The sequence below is a fragment of the Hypanus sabinus genome, chromosome 21, assembly GCF_030144855.1.
Source record: "Hypanus sabinus isolate sHypSab1 chromosome 21, sHypSab1.hap1, whole genome shotgun sequence".
Classification (NCBI taxonomy): domain Eukaryota; kingdom Metazoa; phylum Chordata; class Chondrichthyes; order Myliobatiformes; family Dasyatidae; genus Hypanus; species Hypanus sabinus.
This window is the reverse complement of record NC_082726.1, coordinates 48,855,914-48,880,881: the sequence shown is the minus strand read 5'-3', so window position 1 is coordinate 48,880,881 and position 24,968 is coordinate 48,855,914. Positions and strand designations below refer to the sequence as shown.

Sequence of the window (24,968 nt, the reverse complement as noted above, 5' to 3'; positions counted from 1 at the left end):
GACAACATCATTAGCTTTCCATTACACGTTGGCCTTTTGTGAATCATGCATTTCAGAACACCACTCCCATATTTTAAATAAAATGATTTTTAAAATTTTTGCTGTAAAATGAAGGGTGACCTGTAGACGTTTATAAAATGGGTGGTTGGTCTTGCCAAGCTGTGGAAGTTTAAAACTAGAGAGCATATGTCTAATATGAGGGGAAATATTTGAAGATGTCAGCAGCAGATTTTCCCCACAGATGTTGGTGGGTACGTAGATCATGTACTGCCTTTGCCAAATATCCCTTTTATTGGTCTTTAATGGGATGTTGAAAACAGATTTGGCTAGAAATAGCATAGTCAAGGTGAGCATTGAGATGCAAAGGTGGGTTACCTTCTGGATTTTGAGGATATTTGGCTTATTGTATGTTGGAACATGAAATGGAATTTCAATTGTTTAAGTTCTAATGTTGAATGGATGAAACCTGAAATACTAACTTTTTGCATTAACCACATGGTAGGTTTTTCTCATGGCTACATGGAATTGCATAATAATTGTGTAGAAACTAAATGCTGTTGAATTGGGTGCAATGCAGATTTCAAAATGTTGCAGATGCTGGAATTGTAAAATAATATTTCCAAAGACTCAGGGCAGCAATATATTGAATGTGAATTATCATTTTATCATGATATAAAACTTCCCTTTGGTGGCGGAAACTAGAATTGTAAATTTTAGATCAGACATGCTAGTCTGGGAGTGCTTAAGAAATTGTTTTCCAGAGTGTGATGATCTGGTAGGGTAGAAGATGTAGCCCATCACAGATCAATATTCAGAGATACAATACAGAACAGGTCCAATGAGCTGCACCACCCAGCAATCCACCTATTTAACGCTAACCCAGTCAGAGGACAATATAGAATGACCTGTGGGACCTGGGAGGAAGCCTACGCCGGAATGGGGAAAATAAAAGTGTAGATATACAACTGCAGATTAGCTATGCTGAATCAATTTTTAAAATTTAATCCTTGTTATTTACATTGTTGGCAAGGACATAACTGGGTAACATTTATTGAGTAACACAGCATGGGGTGAGCCTTTCGTCCCTTGTCCACACTGACTAAATTACCTTCCTGAGCCAGTCCTATTTGCTTTCATGGGGGGGGGGGGGGAATGCTATGTAAGCCTACCCGTAGACCAAGTCCACGTCAACACACTAAAGACTGGAGGAATTACGCAGGTGAAGAAGAATCTATGGAATGGAGTCAACAGTCGACGTTTTTGGGCTAAGAACTGACGACGAGGCTCGGTCCGAAACGGCGACTGTTTATTCCTATCCATTGATGCTGCCTGGCCTGCTGAGTTCCTCTAGCATTTTGTGTGTGTGTGTGTTGCTTTGGACGTGATTTTCTCGTGTTTGTGAACCAAGTCTACATAACTCTGAACATTGTATCTGCCTCTACCATCACCACTGGCAGTGTGTTCCACATACCCACCATTCTCTGTGGGGAAAATCTACCCTTTAGGCACCCTTTAAAAATTACCCCTCTCATTTTAGACCTATGCCCTCTTGTTTTAGGTACGCTTCTCTAGCTTGTAAAAGATGACCACCTTATATTTACCAGCCATTTTTTTTTTCAGTTTAATTACATCGTTGCCAGTGAGGAACTCAGCAAATCAGACAGCATTTATAGAGGAAAATCTCTCTGTACAGATGCTGATCCACTTGTTGAGATCCTCCAGCATCTGCAGAATCGCCACTGACGCTACGTGAACTTGCCCAGCCCACAGCTGTTCAGATGGGATAGCATCCACGTGTCTAGGCGCAGGCCGGCTCCTGATTGGATAGAGGGACGCACCAAGAGGAGCTTTTCGTCATGTGGGCGATTCCAGCGACGGCGATTGGTAGGCGGCGTCAGGTGACCCCAGAGTCACATGACCAAGAGGAAGGCAAGATGGCGGAGGTGGAGCCGCGGCTCCTAAACGAAGCAGGCGCAGGTCCAGGCCCAGAGCTTGAGGCCGGCGCAGCGGATAACAGTCACGGGCATGAGGGAGAGCAGGAGGTGCCAGGGGGCGGAGGCAAGAGGACCGGTAAGCAGTTGGAGTCGGTCATGCCTCAGTATGGATCCCTTCACACTCTATATACTAATCACGGCTCCCGCATCATCTTCCCCTTAGCGCCAACACCCTGTTCAGTCTGACCCTCAGAGGATATTGCAGCCCGTACCCTAGTCACGGGTGCACGGAGCCTAAAAAAAGCCCTAAGTTTCACTTCTCACCTCTTAGTCTATAGTACTGTTAATTGCAAAACATCCAGACACTTCTTAAAATGTATTTTTCCAGTTCGTACTAATGATTTGCAGAAGCTCACTACCTTTTGAATTAAAATTTATAATTTATAACCTCCCATCATTCCTTCATTTAATGTTGTGCACCTAATTATTCATTTAAATTGAACAAACCAATAAGTTGGTTTCTTGTTGCCAGATCTACTGATATACAGTACAAAATTATGTTTGGCATAACAACTACATATCATTGCATCAAAGTACATTTACTATCACAGTATGTATACCTTAGACAACTTTGACATTCGTCTCCTTATAGGCAGCCACAAAACAAAGAACCCCAGTAGAACCTATTAAACGAACAAACACCTAATGTGTGGAGAAAAAAAACACATCGTGCAGACAATGCATCATATTAGTAGATGGACGTTGTGCAAGGGAGAAAGTGCATCTGGATGCACACTAATATTACAGTGGTACAGAAAGTGCAGTGGAGACAGACAAAGTAAATTGACTAAGTACATAAATGTCATATACAATCTTGGGATTCATTTTCTTATGGGTGTGCTCAATAAATCCATAATAGAATCAGTGAAAGACCACACCAACCTGGTGTTCAACCAGTATGCAAAATACAACAAACTGTAAATATAAAAAGAGAAATAATAACAAATAAGCAATACATATTGAGAGCATGAGATGAAGAGTCTTTGAAAGTGAGTCCATAGGTTGTGTGAACATTTCGTTGCAAGGCCATCATGTGGTAGACGACCATTGAAGCTTCCCGTGAAACTGGTGATACGTGCTTGCACATCTGCCCAATGGGAGTGGGAGAAAAGAGAATATCTGGTGTTTTATTGATATTTTATTATGTTGGCTGCTTTACAAAGTTGGGGAGAAGTGTAATCAAAGTCCTTGATAGATGGGCTGGTTTGTGTGATCTGCTAAACTATGTCCACAACTCAGTATCTTGATGTCTCCGGCAGAGCAGTTGCCATACAAATCCCTAACTCATCCTATTGAAGGTAAATAAGAGGAAATTTTGTTAGCTGGGCCAAACATCTTTCAAAGAAAACAGCTTCAGACCTACTGAACTTCCATTTTCATCACCTCTTCTAAAGATCAGAGTTCATCCTTGATGTTCATTGAAATGCTGCAGGATTGCTGTCCTGTTGTCATTGTCTCATAGACTGTAAATCAAGTTGCAGTTTCATGTTGATATACTAAGTTGTTTTTTAAAAGACTTTACTGATCTGCCCAATACTTGTTCCTCAATCAATATCATAAAAAAACAGAACTATTGTTAAATCGCCAGTTTTGTCGGAAATCCCCATATTAACTGCAACATCTTTAAAGTGTTTTTGTTTGTAAAATAGTTTTGATGCACTATAGCCATTAGAGGTGGTTTGATAGGTAGTGCAAAATATGTAGCTGGTCGCTATTTAAAAACTCTAGAGCTTTCTGCTTAGGTGATGCTGCAAATGTTCATCGGGTCAGGCCACGTCTGTGTGGGAAGAGAAACACAGTAAGCATAACAGATCAAATACTTCTTTGGAACAGGGGAGGAGAGAAAAAAAATTTTTGTTAAGCTACAGCGAGGTTGGGGTAGGGAATATATCTCCAGGGTCTATAATAGTAAAACCTGGGTGACCATCGGTTTTTAGTCTATCAGAGAAATGTTCCATTCTCTCTGTAGCTTACAAGCTTCTTTTCTCTGCTTCCTTGTTCTTTCCTAGGAACTTTGACCTGAAATGTTAACTCCATTTCTCTTTGCATGAATGCAGCCTGACCTGCTGAGTAGTTAGAACATTTTCTATTTTAATTTTAGATTTGCTGCATTTGCTATTTTTAATTTTCATTATTTGTGTGTAATGATCTGGTTGCTCTATGGTACATTGTTCCCTGTGGTCACTTTCTTTGCTCTTGTGGTACTGGAAAAACTGCAAGTTGTTAATTCCCTGAGGACTTTTTTTGAAGTTGTCCAACTTGTTATTAATTGGGATGTTTTGTATCTCAATTCATTACTCAGTTGCAGACCAATCTTTCCAAGAATGTCACAGTCAGAATTTACCAGCTAACTTAAAAATCAATTTGCATGTGTTTACAAAAAATAAAATATTAAATGTACTTTCATTCTTTTGAGTAGAACACCTCGACAGTTATAAATAAAGTTAACAATCTGAGGTCTGCCCATCCATTTTACAGTCTGCCCAGCTGTATATTTTCAGAATTGCCTTGTGGGACATTATTTTGTTTTCCTGTCCTCAGCTTCACTTTTGGAGGCAATGACCAGAAGTACTGTATTATTATATTTCTCTGACAGATGATTTTGGAGTGGAGACGGCGGAAGAAGCTACAGAGCCCTCAGAGCCAGACATTAATGAACTCTGTAAGGATATGTTTACCAAAATGTCTGTCTATCTGCAAGGAGAGCTTACAGGTTAGTTTGATGTTTGTATTGTAGGAATTAAAACTTGCAACTGTACTCTGTAATTTGAGTAGCATGTGTTATGTTTCACAACAGATTAATCATCCTTTGTACATTTTCAGTACAAGAGTTTTAGAAATAGTTAAAGATTTTTATCTTAGGTTGTCTCAGCAGATTGGAGCTGTGAGTGGCGACAAGCAATGAACAACAAGCTGTGCATATGCAAATATAAATATTAAGTTATTATTGTATAAATATAGTACATATTTATGGTGGTTCTGCTAGCTAAAAACGTACAGGTTATTTTCACCTTTTAAGAATAGGGCCATAACAGATACACTTTAAATTCTTTAGTGGTGCTAGATACTTGATGTCAACAGAGTCAGTATATTTGGAGAATACCAGGCCAATAAAATTACATTTCCATTTGTTTCAATTATAGAAAAGAACTTTTGTATAAAAGTTTAGTATAAAAGCAGAAGGATTTGTGAAATAGGCATCTTTTGAGCAGACCAAGTAGCGAGTTCAGGGTGGGATGGAAAAAGACTTAAACATTTGGAAGATGTGACCATTGAAATACTGCAAGGTCAAAAAGCATATACATGTTTGGGAATGAAGGGGAGGCAAGGTAGTGAAAGTCATTGACTAGAATGTATTGCATTTTTATTTTGATGTTGCAGGAGGAGAGAGAGAGTGTTAGGGAGCTCAGTAGGTCAGTTACCATCTGTGAAGCAGAATAAATAGTTGACGTTCCAGCATACTTCATTTAGAATCTTGGCCTGAAATGTCAACTGTTTATATCCCTCCTTAGATGCTGCTTGACTTGCTGAGCTCCTCCAGCATTTTGTGTGTGTTGCCCAAGAGTTCCAACGTCTGCAGAATCTTTTGTGGTTGGCAGTTGGTGTGTGTCTCCTGACTGGGAAATGATGAAAGAACAAGATAAGATTGGGATATATTTCTTGACATGGTGAATGCCTGGTTGTTAATGCAGAATGCAGTGTTTATTTAAAAAAAACATATTGTTATGTTTGCTAATCTGAAAAATGAGTTAATTGATTGAAGAACTGCATTTGCAACTGTTGGATCTGACTATTTAATTCTTAGATTAGATTGTTCAATTGATTTTTGTGATTTAACTTGTGTACTTGTATCTTATATAATTGTATACAAATAACTGCCTAGTGTGCTTTCTAGTGGACACAATATGTATATGCAAGTTCAGTGTGTTCCCTAGATGCTATATTGGTATGATTCTGGAAGCCTCTTTTGGTACTGCATTATTTGAGTAAGAATTATTTCACTGGTTGACACTTATCTACGATTTGAATGAAATTTCCTTACCTATGGGTATAAAAGAGTTGCACCATGAGGTCTTAAAATCTTAATCTTAGTTTCCGTGTCTCTTAGTGGTTTTGTCTCTCCCTTCACTTAATAGACCTGCCAGTTCATTTCACTTCCTATTTGTTCTATTAATACTTAATAAAACGATTGTGAAGCAACAAGTTTTGTACCGCTTGCCTGATTTCTGAAAGAATCTTGGATTAAAACATCAGAATCCATCACTATCAATCCGACACCTGTCTTCGATTTGAAGCTGAACATTGTTTGTGTCACTTTCGGCTAAGTAATGATGATTTATACCTGTTTATTCATTTCTGTAGATGTTGCCTGACCTGAGTTCCTTCAACATTTTCTGTGTGTTGCTTACACCTTTTGCAATCTGATAAATTTATTGCTAAGCTGCATGTTACAGAAATAGTCTATAAATATATTAATGTGTGTTAAACTGTTTATTTAGCTACCTGTGAAGATTACAAACTGTTGGAGAACATGAACAAACTGACTAGCCTTAAGTACCTGGAGATGAAGGAGATCGCTGTTAATATTAACCGCAACCTCAAAGATCTAAATCAGAAATGTAAGTGCTTGATATTTCTGGATTGCGGGGGGAGTCATGGTTACAATATGTACTTGTGAACCTTGTGGCTGCTTCTCAGTCATACCTATAGATTTGAGTAAATTTTATTGGAAGTTCTTCTAGATTAGCATCTCTTTGATGTTTCTTGGCGCAATGAGTTGGTATGGTTAATACACATTATAAGCTAATTAAATCTAATTTTTAACTGTCATTATGCACACTTCAAAAGCTGAGTACTGAATGCTGTATTTACATAGATGGGTGGAGCTGGTGCTGAAAACTGCCAGTTTGGTTGTTCTACACAAAGTCCTCAGTGTTCTGAAGATGAGTGAAGATTTTCAGGGTTGAATCTAACAGCTTTATTGAACTTAGTAGCATAAGCATTTAGTCCTTTCATAATACAAGGATTCCTGGGTTATAAAGGACCTGACTTTACACAAATTCTCACAAATATTTTTAAAGTGTTTTTCAAGCTAGTACAGGTCGGCTACTTCAAATCCGGCAACCAGTAATTTGGTTCCACTGCTGGTTCGGATATTATTTTTGCCAGCCTGATTTCAAATTTCCCACATTGCCATGCCAATCTGTTGCCATTGTTTTGACGGTGCCATTAGCAGAATCAGCTGTTGGCATGGTCTTTAAAAGATGCAAATTGTTCTTCTTTGTTACTCTGCAATAATTTTTATAATCTATGCTTATCTGGCCCCAGTCATGTCTTCTTCGAATAAAGGAAGTGCTTTTTGTGGTGTAAAGTGCAAACACCATACTTTGCCTATTCAAGATAAAGTGGAAGTTCTGAAAAAACTTGACAGGGGTGTGACTGTGAAAAACATATGCAACTTGTATAACATAGGCTCTTACACAGTAGAAACAAAAAGAAAAATTGCTCTGGTTCTTTGCTGACAGCAAAACAGATGTGCTTAAGTATGGAAGATGCTTTCATCTGGGTTAAGTTCTCATAAAGTGGTTTAAATTCTGCATCAGTGAAGGTGTAGAGTCGTCAAGGTGAGATGGTGGAGAAACAAGCAAAGTTATTTTGTGAAGAATTAAGACTGGATTATGAGTGTGATTAAAGTGAAGGGTGGCTTCAGCATTTCAAGCAGCGACATGTCGTAAAATTCTGTGCATTGTATGGTGAAAAGCAGCAGACAAAAAAGCAGCTGCTGAATTCACTAAGTTAGTTTCTGATGAAAATTTAAGTCCTGAGCAGGTCTACAATGCGGATAAAATGGCCTTATATTGGCGTTGTGCTCCCAAGATGAACACTGACTACAGAGGTACAGAGTCACCGGGAGTTATAAAGCATCAAAAGATCGTGTCACTGTGTTGGGATGCTCTAATGTTGTAGGAACCCACAGATGTAAATTGTTAGTCAACAAAAATTTATGTCCCAGAGCTTTCAAAGAATTGAAGCAGTTTCCAGTAATTTATCACAATAGCAAAAAAAGGATTGCATTGGACTGGTTTAGACATTACTTTGTCCCAGAAATGAGAGCTCACTGGGACTCTCTTGGTCTGGACAAAAATTTTAAGATAATGCTGATTTTAGATAACTGCACATCCAAAATCCAAACTGCAAGAATAAAATGTTTCAAAGTATCCATTAATGACTGAATATAGTATTTATTCCACTTGTTTAATTGTCAACCACATTGGATAACTATTCAATGAAATGGAAGAATTATAGCAAGTATATATGAAATGAGCAAGTGTGTATATGAGAGTGAGGATGTCATTCTGCAGCTCTGTAGAACTTCAGACAGAGACACTGAAGTTATTGCATGCAGTTCTCTTCTGTGGAGACTGGAGAGGGTGCAGAAGAGCTCATAGGTTAAGGGTGAAAGGTGAAATATTTTAAGGGGAGCATGAGGGCATCTTCTTCACTCAGAGGGTGGTTAAAGGTGGAATGAGCTACCTGAGGAGTGATGGATGCAGGTTCAATTTAAACATTTAGGAGATATTTGGATAGGTGCTGGTGTGACATCCACACCAGACTTCGAGGTGAGTGGTCCCAGGTTCGGCTCCTTGCGCGCTTTCCATCTGTGTTGTGTTGAGCGTCGAGCTAGCAACTCGGCCTCGTAAAAAAAAGCCAAAAATGTTAAAGAACGGCAATGTTGCTTCCTGATGCAACACAGGACAGGGAAAGGAACAGCAACAAACTCGATGGGCCAAAAGCCCTGTTTCTGTGCTGTGGTGTTCTATGACTCAATGACTAAGAGGTTTAGCAGGATGTTGTCTGGATTAGAGGGTATGAACTGTAAAGAAAGTTAGGACAAATTTGGGTAGTTCTCCCATGAAGTTGAGGGAGGTTTTCAAATTTATGACAGGCACAGTTGGGATAGATATAGTCTCTTCCCCACGGTAGAAATGTCAAGCACCTGAGGAATGCTTTTAAGGGTGGGTGGGGAAGAGTTTAAAGGCAACATGAGGCGCATTTATTTTACACGGAGTGATAGGTACCTGGAATAGGCTACTGGGAGTAATGGAAGTAAGCAAATTGCTGGAGCTTATTAATCTTTTTACCTATGCATATGAAGGGAATGAGGGGATGTAGTTGGTACACAGCTGGAGGTCATTTAGTAACAAAGTGGCCTATCCAGTGCTGTACTGTTCTGTGTTCTTTAGGTAGCTATTGCAAACAGATGTTTCTAATCTACAAAGAAATTGTTTGTAGAATGATCCCCTGTGTAACCCAGTGACTTCGTAGATTAGTTTATAGGTAAATCTCCACTGGAGGTGGGAAGATAGAGCCGACTATTACATTTATGTATAAACTGAGCAGTACGACCGTGGTTGTACCAAAATAAAATGGAGACACCTCTTTTTCCCTTATTAAGGTGAGAGAGAGCCTGTGGTTTGTCGAATTACCAGGTGAATGAGTAGTCTTTGGGGTACTGCAAGTCTTTATTGATGCTTTGCTGCACACTCGAGTGCTCAGTGGAGGGCGCTGATGCTTTTTATTGCTGGTGGGGGGGGGGGGTTCGTTGCCTTGCTGCTTGTGTGTGGGAGGGGGAGCTGGGTGGGGCTTTGGGGTGCTAACGTTTAACTGTCATTCATTTTGTTTTTGTGGATGTTTGCAAAGAAAAAGAATTTCAGGATTTATATTGTATACATTTCTTTGACATTAAATAACCTTATTGAACCTAAAATCCAGTTTCACCATACAATTCTGTGAACTGTTTCCTAATTTTTAACACTGAAGGCATGTATTCATGAGCCTTCTGAGGCACTGACGTCAAAAGTACATCATTGCTGTGGTTATTTTCTGGTGAGGTTACCAAGTACAAAAGGATGCCTCCAACACGGAAGCACACCAGAAGGCAAATTACATTTTAAACTTGAAACTTTCTATTGTGAAATAGTTGATTTGTTTAGCATACTGTGCCGATTAGAGAAGATACTCTAATGTTTTGAAGCCTCTAAATTCAACCTGCTGGTTGTATCCCATTTTAATCATATGTTGCTTACTATTACTGTCTGATTATGTTTTCAAGCAAATGAGAAAAGTTATGTATATTTTGTTGTTTAGTGTAGTGGAGAGAGGGTAAGCCACAGGGGATTATATATATTTTGTTATTTAGTGTAGTGGAGAGTGGGTAAGCCACAGGGGATTATATATATTTTGTTGTTTAGTGTAGTGGAGAGTGGGTAAGCCACAGGGGATTATATATATTTTGTTGACCTTTAATTGGAATGTTATTAGACCTCTTAATTATGCTAACTAGATCACTAATTGGGACAACACACACAGAATGCTGGTGGAACACAGCAGGGCAGGCAGCATCTATAAGGAGAAGCACTGTCGACGTTTTGGGCCGACACCCTTCGTCAGGACTACTGAAAGGAAAGATACTAAGAGATTTGAAAGTAGTGGGGAGGAGGGGGAAATGCAAAATGATAGGAGAAGACCGGAGGGGGTGGGATGAAGCTAAGAGCTGGAAAGGTGATTGGCAAAAGTGATACAGAGCTGGAGAAGGGAAAGGATCATGGGACGGGAGTCCTTGGGAGAAAGAAAGGGGGAGGGGAGCACCAGAGGGAGATGGAGAACAAGCAGAGTGATGGGCAGAGAGAAAAAATACAAACAAATATGTCAGGGATGGGGTAAGAAGGGGAGGAGGGGCTTTAATGGAAGTTAGAGAAGTCAAAGTTCATGCCATCAGGTTAGAGGCTACCCAACCGGTATATAACGTGTTGTTCCTCCAACCTGAGTGTGGCTTCATCTTGACAGTAGAGGAGGCCATGGATAGACATATCAGAATAGGAACGAGACGTGGAATTAAAATGTGCGGCCACTGGGAGATCCTGCTTTCTCTGGCAGACTGAGTGTAGGTGTTCAACAACACCTTTCCCTTCTATCACTAGATAGTTTTGTTAGTTTTTTAATTGTCTCAAGGTTGTTTGTCTTTGCTGGTTTCATAATAAAGGGTGGAACGTACCCTTTTTGATTTGGAAATATGTTATTTGGAAGCGCATCATACAGTGTTGAGTACCCTGGCTTAGTCTCTCAGTGGTTTTGGTTTGTTTTCAAGTTACCGTTACAAGGAAGTTAATTAAAATTTGTGTGATCTTTTGTCTCCCAGATGCAAATCTACAACCATACCTTGATCAGATTAATCAGATTGAGGAACAAGTCGCAGCACTGGAACAAGCAGCATACAGATTGGATGCATACTCCAAGAAACTAGGTGGGATCTCATGCTGTTTTTGAAACAATCTTGACAATTTTTGCAGTTTTGGAAACATTTTTACTCCTTAAATATTATTGAATGCTTATACATATTTTGAAATAAGTTAGAATATTCAGTAATACTCAATATAAACATATAATGTAGAGTTAAAGAGTAATAGAGCAATAGATAATGGGTATGGGGAATTAATGAAAAGCAAGGAGATGTCAGTTGACTTAATGGTATTTTGCATTAGTGTTCACTAGAGTCACAATATACTATGTGTTGGAAGAGTGAAAGGGAGTGGGGAGCTTGTGAAGAGAACAATCACCAGGGAAATGTTACTGAACTGATTACTGAACCTGTGGACAAATCATTTTCAAGGTCCAGATGGATTTCATTTTTGTCTTAGAGCATTAGTGGAGATTCCAGACTAGACTGAAATCAACAAGGGATGCTCGATAGCTGTGGCAGAGTTTGAATGTCATAACATCCTACAGAGTTAAATATTGTGACATAGGGGACAGCAGAGCTTTGCTTCCAGATGAGCTCAGTACCATCTATGCTCGCTTTCACCACCAGAACAGGGAGGACCCATTGTACTCCCCCATGTTTCCTGATGATCCTTTGGTCTCAGGTTCTGAAGGTGAAGTGCAGGCTGCCTTCAAGAGAGTAAATCCAAGGAAAGAATTGGTCTGGGCTTAGTGCCTGGCTGAGGACCGAAGACCTGTGCTGACCAACTGACTGTTGTATTCATGGATATCTTCAGCCTCTCACTCCAGCAGTGTGTGGTACCAGCCTGCTTCAAGCATACCCAAGAAGACCTTGGCAACCTGTCTAAATTACTATTGTCCAGTGACACATACATCCACAGTGGTGAAATATTTTGAGAGGCTGGTGTTGAAGCATATCAACTTCTGTCTGAATGGCAGCTTGGATCCACTCCAATTTGCCTATTGAAACACCGGGTATACAGCAAATACCATCTCATTGGCTCTTCACACAACCCTGGAACATCTGGACAGCAAAGATGTATTCATCAGGGTGCTCTTTATCGATTACAGCTCTGCATTTAATACTATCATCCCCTCAAAACTAATCAGTAAACTCCCAAGACCTCAATACCCCCTCATGTAATTGGATCCTGGATTTTGTCACTGGATTTCCCCAATCAGTTCGGATTGACAGAAATTTCTCCACAATCTCCATCAGCACAGGAGCACCACAGGGATGTGTGCTTAGCCCCCTGCTCTACTCACTATAACCTATGACTGTGTGGCTAACTACAGCTCCGACACCAGATACAACTTTGCTGATGACACCACTGTTGTGGGCTATAGCGAAGGTGGTGATGAGTCAGCATACAGGAGGGAGATTGAAAACTTGGCTGAGTGGTGTAATAACAATCACCTCTCACTCAATGTCAGAAAGACCAAGGAACTGATCGTAGACTTCAAGAGAGGGAATCTTGAGGTCCATGTGCCAGTACTTATCGGAGGATTAGAGGTGGAGAGGGTCAGTAACCTTAAATTTCTGGATGTCACTATCTCAGAGGACCTATCCTGTCATATAAGTATAATTGCAAAGAAAACAAGACAGAGCCTCTACTTCCTCAGGAGTCTGCGGAGATTCAGCATGTCATCAAAAACCCTTGGCAAACTTCTATAGATGTGTGGTGGAAAGTGTGCTGAATGGCTGCATTACGACCTGGTGTGGGAACACCGATGCCTTCCAGTGGAAAATCCTACAAAAGGTAGAGTAGTGGTCATCAACCTTTTTTAAGCCCAAGATCCCCTACCTCGGCCTTAGTGAAAGGCGAGATCAACCCCAAATCGACTAGTTACATGCATGCGCACCGGGGCAGAAAAGACCGGAAGTAAAACCCTGCAACCCGGAAGTAGAAATAATGTATAAACACCAGGGGTACCTGCCCTTTTATTGCACTGTGGACCGGTTTAATATTGACAATATTCTTGCAGTCCAGCTGACCGGGGGTGGGGGTGGGAGGGGTGATAAACATGATGGGAATACAGCGATACTTCAAGGGAGTTCCTTAAGTCCAGTCTATTCTGCAATTTAGTTTTCGCAGCTCCCGGCACTTAGCTGCTGTCCCACGCTGCTCATGTTTTTTCCGCTGAAAAAACTCAGGTTTGTCTTTAAGTGCAGGGTGCTTGGACTCAAGGTACCGAAGCAGTTTTGAGGGCCTCATTGCCTCATCAGACAGCCTCCCGCCCACCCGCCACCAGACGCCTTGGCCCGGTGCGGCTGGTTGTGGGTGGAGTGAGAGGACAAGGTCAGGGCCGGAGGTCCCTGTGCCGGGGCCGCAGCAGTCGCAGTCTGGAGAGAACGACCGACAGAGGAGAGCGACAAGCTCGCGCCCGCCCCCCCCCCCCCCGTAGAATCTATCAGCTGACAAAAGTATGTTTCGGTAGATTGCAGCGCGGTAGCTACTCTGCTACTTACGAAACACTGAGCCCAAATTAGGTCAACTGCGAATATTTTAGCACTGGGTTCCCCATGAACATTCGGAGTGCTAAACAGGTTTAGAGGTGGCGCCCATCTGTCCGTGCTCCAGGCCGGTAGCAAAGGCACTTCCTGCCAGCCGCGCGAGGGTATCACTGCGGTTAGGCAACTGATGACCTCATGTGGGTTCAAGTTCACAGTGGCCTTGACAGGGAATGAGGAAAAGTGCAGCTGACTCATATTGTTTCCTCGCGGCCCGGTAGTTGGGGACCACTGAATTAAACTGTGTAGTGTGGGGGAGCTACAGGCATGTGCATTGGGCAGAAAGAACGGAACTAAAACCCCCCAACCTGGAAACAATCTCTCAACCGTATTTGTTTTTCATTTTTTTGGGGGGATCTACTGGGGAAGTCTCAAAGATCGACCAGTCGATCGCGATCGACGGGTTGGCGACCACTAAGGTAGAGGATTCGATCCAGTACATCAATGGTAAAATCCTCCCAACCACAGAGGAAATATATGAAATGTTACTGTAGTAAAGCAGCATCTATCATCAAAGATCCTCTCGACCTTGGCCGTGATCTTTTCTCACTGCTGCCAGCAAGTGGAAGGTACAGGAAGGAGCCTTGCACCACCAGGTTGAAGAACAGTTACTACCCCTCAACCATCAGGCTCTTGGACAAAAAGGGATAACTACACTCATTCTCTTTCTAGTGTTTCCACAAACACTATTCATTCACATTCATTATTTATCGTTATTTATTTATTTTTGCATTTACACAGTTTGGTGTTCATTGATCCTATTTACAAGTTATTGTTCTATAGATTTGCTAAGTATGGCGGCAGGAAAATAGAGTATCAGGTTGTATGTGGTGACATGTATGAACTCTGACAATAAATTTTACTTTGAAATTTGATTAACTGTAAGTTATTTGATTCATTTTACCTTTCCATTAGGTTGCAAAATATAACCCCTTTAATCAAAACGGGAGGGAGACAAAGCAAGAGTCTAAGATCAGTTAGTTTCCATCAGTAGCAACAGGTTAAAAACTATTGATAAAGACTTTTTTGCAGAGCACTGTAAAATTTCAATGATATCAGTCAAAGCTAACATGGTCTTATGAAAGGATATTATAGTTAAGCAATATATTGTAGTAGTTTGAAGAACTGATGTGGATTGTGGATAAGAGCAAATTATTGGGTCTGCTGTACTTTGGTTTCCGGAAGGTCGATAAAGTATTGCATCTAAGGTTATTGGAAAATAAACACTCACGGTTCATTAGCTAACATGATTAAACTTAATGAGTATTTTTCTGGTTAGTGTGCGTGTTGATAGGGATTGGAGCTGGGACCTTAATTTTTTTATACTTTATATAAATATCTGGATGAAGGAATAGTTGTTAAATATATTGATGACACAAAGATAGAAATAAAATTTCTTAAGTGGACATAAGGAAATTACACAAGTTATAGAGTTAAAGGAATGGGCAGAGTTTGGCAAATGGCACATAATGTACAAAATGTAAAATTCATTTTAGAAAATTTTAAAAAGCATTATTTAAATGATGAGTGAGTTTGTTACCCAATGAATAATTGAACATAACAGAAAGAGCTTATGTTTCAGTTACATAAGCACATTGATGTGACTATGTCTAAGGTACTTATTTAAGGAAGGAAGGCTGTCAATTCGTTGGAAACACTAGCAAACGTTCAGTAGACTGAATGGTTTGGTTGTCTTCTGAAGACAGATTGAACATGCTTATCTTGTAGTTGGATTTTAGAAGAGAACAGAGGGACTTGATTGGAACTTTAATGAATTTGAGGAATTTTGACACAGTGAATATGGACTGGATGTTTCATCTTACGGAGAAAATGGAGAAACAGGTTCATTGTTTAAAAATAAGGAGTCACTGGTCTATGATAGGTGTGGTGATTTTTTTTCTTCTGTTATTGTGAGTTTTTGGAAGTTTGCTTCTACAAATGCTTGAGGAAATGACTTCAAAAACGCTTAATGTAAGGAAAGATGGAGTCTTGATTAATAAGGGAGTGAAATGTTACCGAGGGGAGACAGAAATGAAGAGTTGAGATTGTGGTTAGATCAGTCATGGTCTTTTTAAAAAGAAGAGCAAACATAGAGGTGGGGGAATGAGGTTAAGAGGTTGCTTGGCTTACTCCTTCTCTGAATTTGTATTTTTGTGAGTGCATTTATAATTCTGCCCAATGATTCCTGAATTTTGAATTGCTGGCACACTAATTGCTCAACCTGCCATGATAGTTTGTGGCTCTGATGCTAAATTTGTGATTTTTGAACTTGTAATGAAGTGTTTTATTTGCTATGTGACAGAGTCCTTAAGTACCTATGTAGGCAGCCATTCAGGATCTCCTTTCTGGTCTGTTGCTTTGTTGTTACAGCCCAGTTGTCTATCATTGCATTAAAAATGTGATACGTTTCAAAATGCATCACAAAATATTGTGATTGAGGAGATTACTGGATCTGAGATCGATCAGAAAATCTAACATGAACATTTACCTGTTCCAGGAAGCAAACTTGCCATGTTATATGGCTACATCTACAGTGCGACCATACATATCTGGGCAAATCCTTAATAGGCAAAGAATAATATCCTAGTTGGAGTCCTTTCCAAGTGTAATTCAAAATTCTCATGCACTCTGTTCTTCTCTTTTATAGAAGCCAAATTTAAGAAATTAGAGAAGCGATGACCTGTACTACATTGAAGATGTCACGAACGATGTATGTTCTTCTGTGGGTAGATGACATTCAAGTGACTGCAGAATGAAGTAGGCGACTGATGAAACTTACATGTGGTGATGGAAGGTGTATTGATTAGTTCTGCACTGACAAACCTGCAGCGAAGACTGATTGAATTAGAGCATTCTTTTACCTGCCTACACAGGCAAGAAGTAAATCTGCAAGTAAACTATTTGGACTAGATACGTTGCAATTACTAACTATTTTGTAATAATAAGAAATGGTTGCTGTACAAACAATTTAAAAGCTTAACTTGTTGTTCTGTTGAACTTATTTCAGTGTTTCTGTCTCAATCTTTTCTGTGACTGTTGGCATAGCTTCTGGGTGATTCCTATGAACACAAGGGTGGAGTGAGAAAAAGCTCTTGACTTCAGCTCTCCCCCTTACACAGACAGACCCTCCATCGTGTGCAGAGGTGATTTAGCAACCAACTTACTAAATTATGACAAATGCTTTTTTGATGGTATATTGAATCTACATCCATTCTTTATAATAGTACATAAAATCTTACTGAAGATGCTGATGACTGGTGTACATTTTTCTCAAATCAACTTGGTGTACACAAGAGAGAACTTTCGTTGCTTTGTATAAAAGCAATCAAAAGGCAATCTGGAACAAATGGTCCTTATCATGTGGTAAGTATTGAACTGAAGCGTAGGTCTCCATAATCCGTTCACGATTGCAGTGAATTAGTAAATGTTTGTACGATCTTGTATAATGCAGCAGCTAGTTTGAAATACTGATGGTTTGGGCTGATGGCAACCTGTCACAACATATTTAAAAATAATGAGTGAATGAAATGCTAAACAATATAAAGCATATTTTTTATTTTATTGCTCAGTTTGCTTTTCTAAATTTTAATTGCCAAGGCATTCTACCATTGTTCTTTTTTAGGAAATAGTAAAGCTGTCCCTGCTTGTTCAAATGACTGGTGTAGTTTGCTTCCTCATTAGGGGCAGTGGCAGCTTCTTTTATTAATGAATAATGAATACCTGCATGGCAGGTACGATGCAGGGCATTCATGTTTCTTCATCTCAACTGTTCGAAGACTTACATTAAGGCTGCCTTCTTCCTTCTGAACTTCTCCGCAAACCTTTTTTTGTCTTTGTAGCAGTGGTATCAGTTGAGAATACTACTGATTCTTCAGTTCTGCCCGACAGAGGGTTCCAGATTTTGTAGAAATTTGTTACTATCTTACTGTGGAGAATTGGGTGTGAAGGTGCTGGTAATGTTACATTCCAAGTGGAGTTTTAACATTTGGATGCCCAGGAGAACATGATTCTCTTGCGCCTCAGTGTCGTTGTATGCTATCTACAGCAGGGTTTTTAACCAGAATGCCCTGGCCTGGTGTTGGTACTTTACAGAAGCCTCCTCCACTCACCTTCATCTCACCCCATCCACATATCGGTTTCCCTTGTGTTTGTTTAGCTTTACCAACAAATGCACATAATACTAACCAGTTCAACAATCCCTCATTGCCTGTTCATGTTCAAATCATAGTCAATTTCTACTTGAATTCTCTGTTAGATTTTCCTCTTTGAGATTTCCCTGCGTTGAGGTGCCCAACTTTGAGGTTCCATCAGATCATATCAGTGGAAAGAAATTGAAGCCCTACTCTGTTCCACGCTTTCTCATAGCAGTAACGTGTCGTGGAAACTAATCTTGTTTGTACCATTACTTGTTGCTCCATTGATTCCATTGCTTCTCCATTGTTGTAAGATGCAGCTGGATAATATAGTACAATAAAGCTTTCAATGTTGACAGTTGGCATTCAGCAAGTGTTTTGCAACATCTTTGCAGTGATGCAATAGAGAACGGACTTGAACCTGGTGCATTTGACCAATCTTGTACAGAAATAGGATTCAGAGCAAATCTACATCTCTGGGCCGTGAATACACTAGTTGCCTGCATCGGAGGATTCCTGTGATCTTGATCCACAAGTAAAGTTTGAGATAGCAATTCATATCTGTATTTTTTTAATATTATGTGATGTCCATTAAACTTAATACATGATCTGTATTTTAAAAATGTATGTTTGGAAGTTTTAAGAGTATTACTGGATAATATAAGCTTGTTGTGTAATATCTGATTTGATACTAATATTTGAGTCAGTGCTCTTGTACCCAAATGCATTATACTGGTCAAATGATTAACAGAGATGTCTCTTATCCTTTGAGTAAAGCACAAGGAGGATATAGAGTAAGTTATGTGATGCATGTCTTCCCCAGCACAACTTACTGTTGTCCTTTAAACCACTTATCCTTCCAACTAATGCTATCAATTAAGTTACTCATTATTTACATGTTTGTGTATGTACATTTTGTAGCAACTATTTCTGTAACTGATTTGAAACTATTCTGTATGAATTGAACAAAATAATGATAAGAACAACCATTTGCATGTTTGCTGCATTGTTGGCTTTATGCTTTCATGACCATCAACACAAATATAATTGAAGGATTCTGATATTAAGGGAAGGCAAACTTCAATCAGTTTCAGCATAGTTCTGAGACTACTTATCTAAGACCATGCATCTACGTCCACCCTAAATGGAAACTGAAATGCAGGCAATGCAGGAAGGATCACCAATCTCAAAGGAATCTGTAGATGATGTACCTGAACGTCTTGTGATTGTAGAGAGAGTATTCATTTTAGATTTTGTTGTAAAACTATTTTCTTTGCCTGCATTGAAACTTTAGTGTTGCTGTTCTAATGTATGAGCCAAGTTGGCAGTGATGATTGACCGAGGCAGTCCTGAGGCTCCTACAACTGTCTGGCAATCTTGACCAGCCTTCATCCATTCTACCCTATGCTTTTGTAGCTTGTAATACCCTAATTGAAGTATCATTCAGTCTTTGATATTGGCTGCTTTCTCTACCGTACCCTTAATTAAAGTATTTAGGATTTTATGCCCTTAACAATGCATTTCAGCCATTCCTTGATTCATTGATTTATTATTCTGGTGCGTGTTGGATGGAACCCTGTGGTCAGTTGAGATAACTCCGTTTAGTTTTCACTTTTTGTTGAGCATCCATTCCTCATTTGATGGCTCCTTTATTTGGTACTATAAATGCAATTATCTTTGACTTCTGTGTAATGCATCAGTCTATGTGACTTTTGCTTAAGGGCTATTAAAAACAAAACTCGTTCCCTTTTTAATATTTTGCTATGTACATACCAGCTGTGGAAAATGAAGATTGCTAGCATTGAGCCATTGATAGGTTGTGCCTGTACCATGTTGCCACCATTCAGAAATAATTCTGCAGTATGTTTTATATAAATTTCTGTATATAAATTGAATGTGAAACTGGTTATTCTGTATCCAGTCTCTGTGTTGCACAAAAAAGCTGTATGTGTTTACAGAAAATGCACTGTTAGAGTTGTCTGAAAGTGGGATTATGGCAACAGAAATGAATAATACTCTATCCATCACCTTGTGTTTCTTTGACTTAAATTACTTATTCATTACGAAATATGGTTCTACTTAAAGGTGCTCGTCCTTGTTTTCAAATCCTTTCTTGGCCTCTTTACTTCTGGTCTAATTTCTATGGCCTCACATTTGATAGCACGTTGAGACCTGAATTCAAATTCCTTCATCAATCAATCTAAATCGCTTTACTTCTGATATGTTTCTTAAATTTCACTTCCGATCTTTTGGCTAAATGCCCTGTTTTCTGTGAAACATTTTGGTGTGGTGCTTTGCTGAAAACGTCATATGAACTGGTTAATGTAGGAATTGATTATACAATTTTGAAAAGTTTGTTTTTCTCACAGTTTGAAGTACAAGGTTACAGAACAGTTTAAAAATATTTTTTTCAAGCTGTTTTCGATTTGGGGTTGCATTTCCAACCTTTCCATAATAATCTCGTTCTGATATATGAACTGGTGGTTTAGTTATGCAAATGAGCTTGTGAAACCATCACCATCTGTTATGACAGAATCAGTATGTTTGTTAGACTCAATCTTGAGAATCTGTAGAATTAACATAGTTAGCATGTGTTCAGCATGAAAGTCTTAATACAGCAAGGGCTTTAGATTCCCATGATCAATTCATTATGAAAATAATGATTTGTTTATTTTGTTGATGGAGCCAAATTAAGCAACTCCATGGTGTGCTTTGCTAACTCTAAATGGAACCACTAGATGGCACCTATTATTTGAAGGCATCATTCATTGAGATTTGAGATGTAGGCATGAGAAACTAAATAGCTTTTACCTATGTTACCCAGCTTTTACTGTAATGTATAAATTGGATGCAACAGTACATAATAAAAAAAGTCTCATTCAGTTTATGTACAGAAGGATGTATAAAAATACTACAGTATTATTTCCTGCAACGTGTCAGAATTTTGACAATTCCATATCACAATATTGGGAACATTTCATATTGAACTGTTCAGCATTTGCACCACACACGTACTCAGTCCCAGACTTTTAAAATGCATCTTCTTTCCCAGGAACATCACCAGAAAACATCTACACAATTTTTTACATGAAAATACCATAATTACAGAACAAAAAGAAATGGTCAATTTTAATGCAAAGTGATCAAAGTGGTTCAAAAAACAAATGATTGAAGGGAAGGTTGAATTGTTTGGTTATTGACATAAAGTATAAAGTAATTTGCAGATCATGCTGTAATTGTCCTAAACTGTCTCCTCTGGTTTAGTTTTGATTTTCTCTTGTCTTTCAGGCTCATTTGTAAAATACTCAGAGAATGAGGAATGCTTAATTGTGACAGTTGTCTGCTGCAAGTTAATCTTGATATTTATGCTTTTCATAGTTTAATTAAACATTAGGAAGAGACCATTTAGCAATTGTGTCTAATTGTCTCCCGGTTAATTACTTGGTAAAGTATTGGAATTAGTTATTGGACTAAACAGGACCTTTTGGGGAGAGGGTTGGGAATTGCAGAATAGATATAATTGGATTTACGAAAGAAATTGCTTATTTAGTGGATTTTGTCTCTTTATCATCACCCCAGTTTTTTAACTCTTTAAGCTAAAAGTTTACATCACGTTTTTGTGGACAGTATATTCTTAGCAGATGCTTCAAATCTTGAGTTGGGATACTTGTGCACTTTTGCATGTTAACAGTTGATGGATATTTAAGTGTTTGGCTCAGTGTTCTTGTTGGTAATGGGGAAGAAGTATGTTGGGAAGATAATGTGAATAGCCTCATCTGAGAATTAGATGATACAGTATGTATGGGATTATAAATCAGCACATACCGAGGTGATATAGAACCTTGATTTAATGCTTTGTTGAAGAATGCTGCTAGATTGCAGTGTATTCAAGAGTTCCCCATTAGCTTGCTCTTGAGTGTACAACCTTTTGATGTTAGTGCTATGCAATGAATAAAGCCAGCCAATGTTTAATGATACAAGAGTGGTGAACGTTAATTGGAATGTAGCATGCCACTTTAAGTGCTGAATTTAATACAAATTAATTTAAATTTGAACTTTTCCTCTCTCTTTGCGAATCACTGTCTGTTGGTTGAACCCATTGTGATGTCACTATTGCATTATGACATTTTATTTTTCTGTAATAAAATAGAAAACACCTTTAGTTGATCAGATGCTTAGCATTATAGCAAATACAAATAAATATCATGGCATCAACACAATAGCACACCATCGACTACCTAATCGTTAAGGAAAGATTCCAGATTCTCTGGTACGTAATCACCATGGATATTTGATAAAATTTCAGCTTCAGTCTCTATGGATTATACCACATGAGCTTCTCCAGCAGCAGAGCTTGAAGCTAATTGGCTATTTAATTCTTTTATTGCAGGTGCACATCAATGCAGGTGCTGTCCAGTATGGCTGCTTGTAACCCTGGAAATTTCATCACATGAATTGCTTCATCACTTTCCATCCTAACCCCCTCTGCCTTTCCAACCTATCTGGAATATAGATAGAATCTGTAACCCAATTCTTTGTTATCCAACAGTTTCTCATTCTACTTTTATAAAGGTATAAAACATAGATCTTCAGTTTTAGTTTATGTCATACCCTGCAGATTAGCCTTCATTATCTACAGAGCCCAGGGTAATGTGCTATGTTGGCATCCTGATGAAACATTAAAATTGCCTTTTGTCAGCCTGTTGACAACAGTCCACTTAAACTGAGCAATAATGTAGATATTTGTATGATTTTTGTATAGGATTTGCTAGATGTTAAACCATTTCCACTACTTATAGTATTCATCTTCCTCTATCAAAATTTGACTACTGTTATAAATGACAGTCATTGAAGTTATACTAGTAATGATAGGAATGTTCCCCACTATCAGTAATTTTGCGGAGAAATCGCCCTATTTTAGTGTGTCTGGGGGAACTCACTTGTTTCCATCGTCTGATGTTGGTGTATAAATAGATCATTTGCCCTAAGTAATTCATCCCACTTCATCTCAAAATCATTGGGTAATTCTCTGTAATTAATTTGTTAAAAGCTCTGCATTCAATTTCTCCATTGACTGGAAAGGAATCTTTGTATTTTACCTACTCATATCCTGCTTTTCTGTAGGGCTGCAAAGAGTCGAGTTATCTTATGAAGGAGTAGGAAATTCAGTTTATAGAAAGTCAGTTTTCGGCTCAGAGCTTGATTGTGAAACTCTTACACTCATACACATTCACCATTTGTTGTTTGTCACATTATCTGTTAGAACAATGTAATCATAATACAATGAAGTGAAAGCACAAGTTGTTTGGATGAACTCCATGACTGCTTGCTCTCTTTGTGGCTCTTTGTACCCACTTGGGCTGTAACCTAAAGCCTCTGGTGGAGAACCTTAGAACCAATGTTGTGCCAGCACGTAGAGTGTGTGGTCATGGAACTTGTATCCTTTTGAACTGAAGGCAAGGCAAGTAAGTCAAGCTGACACACAGACTTCCATAAAGAGGTTATTTGTGTTACTACAATTGATCAGAGGAACTGGATGTTTTCTTTCACCATGTACAACTCTTGAGAATAGATGAAACTAGCCAAAAGTTCAGGGCAAACAGCTTTGATACCTATTTGATTTAGGTGGTATGGGATCATGAACCCAAACTTGTTGTACACCGCTATGTGATTATTGTGACTCTGAGCTATTAGTAACTGGTATATGGTGTTCGATAACCATAATCACAGCCTCAGCAAGATCATCCCTTATGACCAGAGATGAGGAATTTCTTCAGCCACAGGGTTGTGAATCTATGGAAATGATTGCCACAGACAGTTATGGAGGCCAAGTCATTTGGTGTGTTCTTGATTATTCAGGGTGTCAAATGTTACTGGGAGAAGACAGAGGAGGGGGTTTAAAGTGATAATAAACCAACCATGATGGAACAGGCAAGATGGGCTCAATGGCCTAATACTGCTCCTATGTCTTATGGTCCTGTCAAGGTGAAGAGTTATTGGCAGCATTTATGATTAACAAGCAGCACAGATAAAACAAAGCAAAGTAAGTACTTGTGCCTTTCATTCCAATTTTGTAGTGTTTGAAGGATTGTGTTTTGTGTTTCAGGAGCCATCATAATGTTACCATTTTTCAAGGACATCTTCGATCAAAGCACCTACAATGAATCTAGACCATTGCCTGATATTTGGGAACACCTTTACAGAAAGCTAAATGTCTACAAAGATGGCCGTATAGATGCCGATGATTTGAGAAAAGAACTGGAAGAAATTGGAAAGGTATTTGTCGGATGTCAAGATTCCAGCCTTATATATTTTATCAATGTATGACAGAAAGATAACTGAGTCACACCTGTAAATATCTTTTACTGATAGCTTTTGGTCTAAAATAAACTTCACTTTTTTCAAGGGAAGAATATGGGCACTCCTTCAAGCCAGTATCATTTGGCATGATCATGACTCATTTGTAAACTAAGTCAATCCTTGTTTCCTTATAGCCTTGGGTAGCAAAGGTTTATCAGCCTTGTACATAAAGTGTGTGAAGAACTTCTTTATGCAAGAGCTAGTCCCTCAGTTCGCTAGTAATGTTTTCTAACTTTTCTCCTCACTGGATTGTCTCTGATTTTAGGAATGACGCCCTCCTTGGGTACTTCCATTAACATCCAAAGATAGGAATGGAATCATAAACTAAGATTAACTACGTTATCAAGGATATTTTTTGCCACCGTTATCTTGGGTAATCCATTAACAGCTGAAAAAGACTTGCATTCACTGCAGTTCTGTGGTACAGCTGAAATTGCGTGTATGGGACAGATGGACTAGGACTGGATGGGTTGTCCAGATTGTTGTGATCTCCTTCTACTGACCTTTTGAAGAGACTCCAGGTACCTAGTGCCTTCCCAGATGCTTGTTTGGAGGTCCTAAACCTGAGGTGTGGTTGGTGAGGAAATTTTAATTTTCAGGAGTCTGAAGCCATCCATGAGGGGAGATGCATGTTGAAAACTTTTCCTGATGTTCCTGTGGGCTAACTTAATTCCAAGGAAAGGTTGTTGA

The 24,968-nt window shown here is 39.1% G+C and overlaps 2 protein-coding genes across 2 annotated transcripts in view; both read left to right on the top strand.

Moving 5' to 3' along the window:
• Positions 1 to 1,923: 1,923 nt before the first annotated feature.
• bloc1s2 (biogenesis of lysosomal organelles complex-1, subunit 2) lies at positions 1,924 to 17,037 on the top strand. Its single transcript, XM_059946455.1, has 5 exons — positions 1,924 to 2,070; positions 4,591 to 4,707; positions 6,494 to 6,613; positions 11,194 to 11,298; positions 16,433 to 17,037. The coding sequence occupies exons 1-5, from the start codon at positions 1,935 to 1,937 to the stop codon at positions 16,462 to 16,464; spliced, it is 510 nt and encodes a 169-aa protein (XP_059802438.1). The 5' UTR covers positions 1,924 to 1,934; the 3' UTR covers positions 16,465 to 17,037.
• A 6,753-nt stretch (positions 17,038 to 23,790) lies between these two features.
• Positions 23,791 to 24,968, top strand: part of LOC132379011 (calcium-binding mitochondrial carrier protein SCaMC-2-like) — a 55,925-nt gene continuing 54,747 nt past the window's right edge. The window contains exon 1 of the mRNA XM_059946451.1: positions 23,791 to 24,194. Within this exon, the coding sequence (XP_059802434.1) occupies positions 24,036 to 24,194 (159 nt within the window). The 5' untranslated portion in view covers positions 23,791 to 24,035. The remainder of the gene's footprint in view (positions 24,195 to 24,968) is intronic.

Excerpts from the sequence above, each read along its gene's own strand:
- bloc1s2 (XM_059946455.1), top strand. The coding sequence starts at position 1,935 with ATGGCGGAGGTGGAGCCGCGGCTCCTAAACGAAGCAGGCGCAGGTCCA. Across the intron at positions 4,708-6,493 it reads TCTGCAAGGAGAGCTTACAG|CTACCTGTGAAGATTACAAA; the intron begins GTTAGTTTGATG and ends CTGTTTATTTAG. Across the intron at positions 6,614-11,193 it reads CAAAGATCTAAATCAGAAAT|ATGCAAATCTACAACCATAC; the intron begins GTAAGTGCTTGA and ends TTTGTCTCCCAG.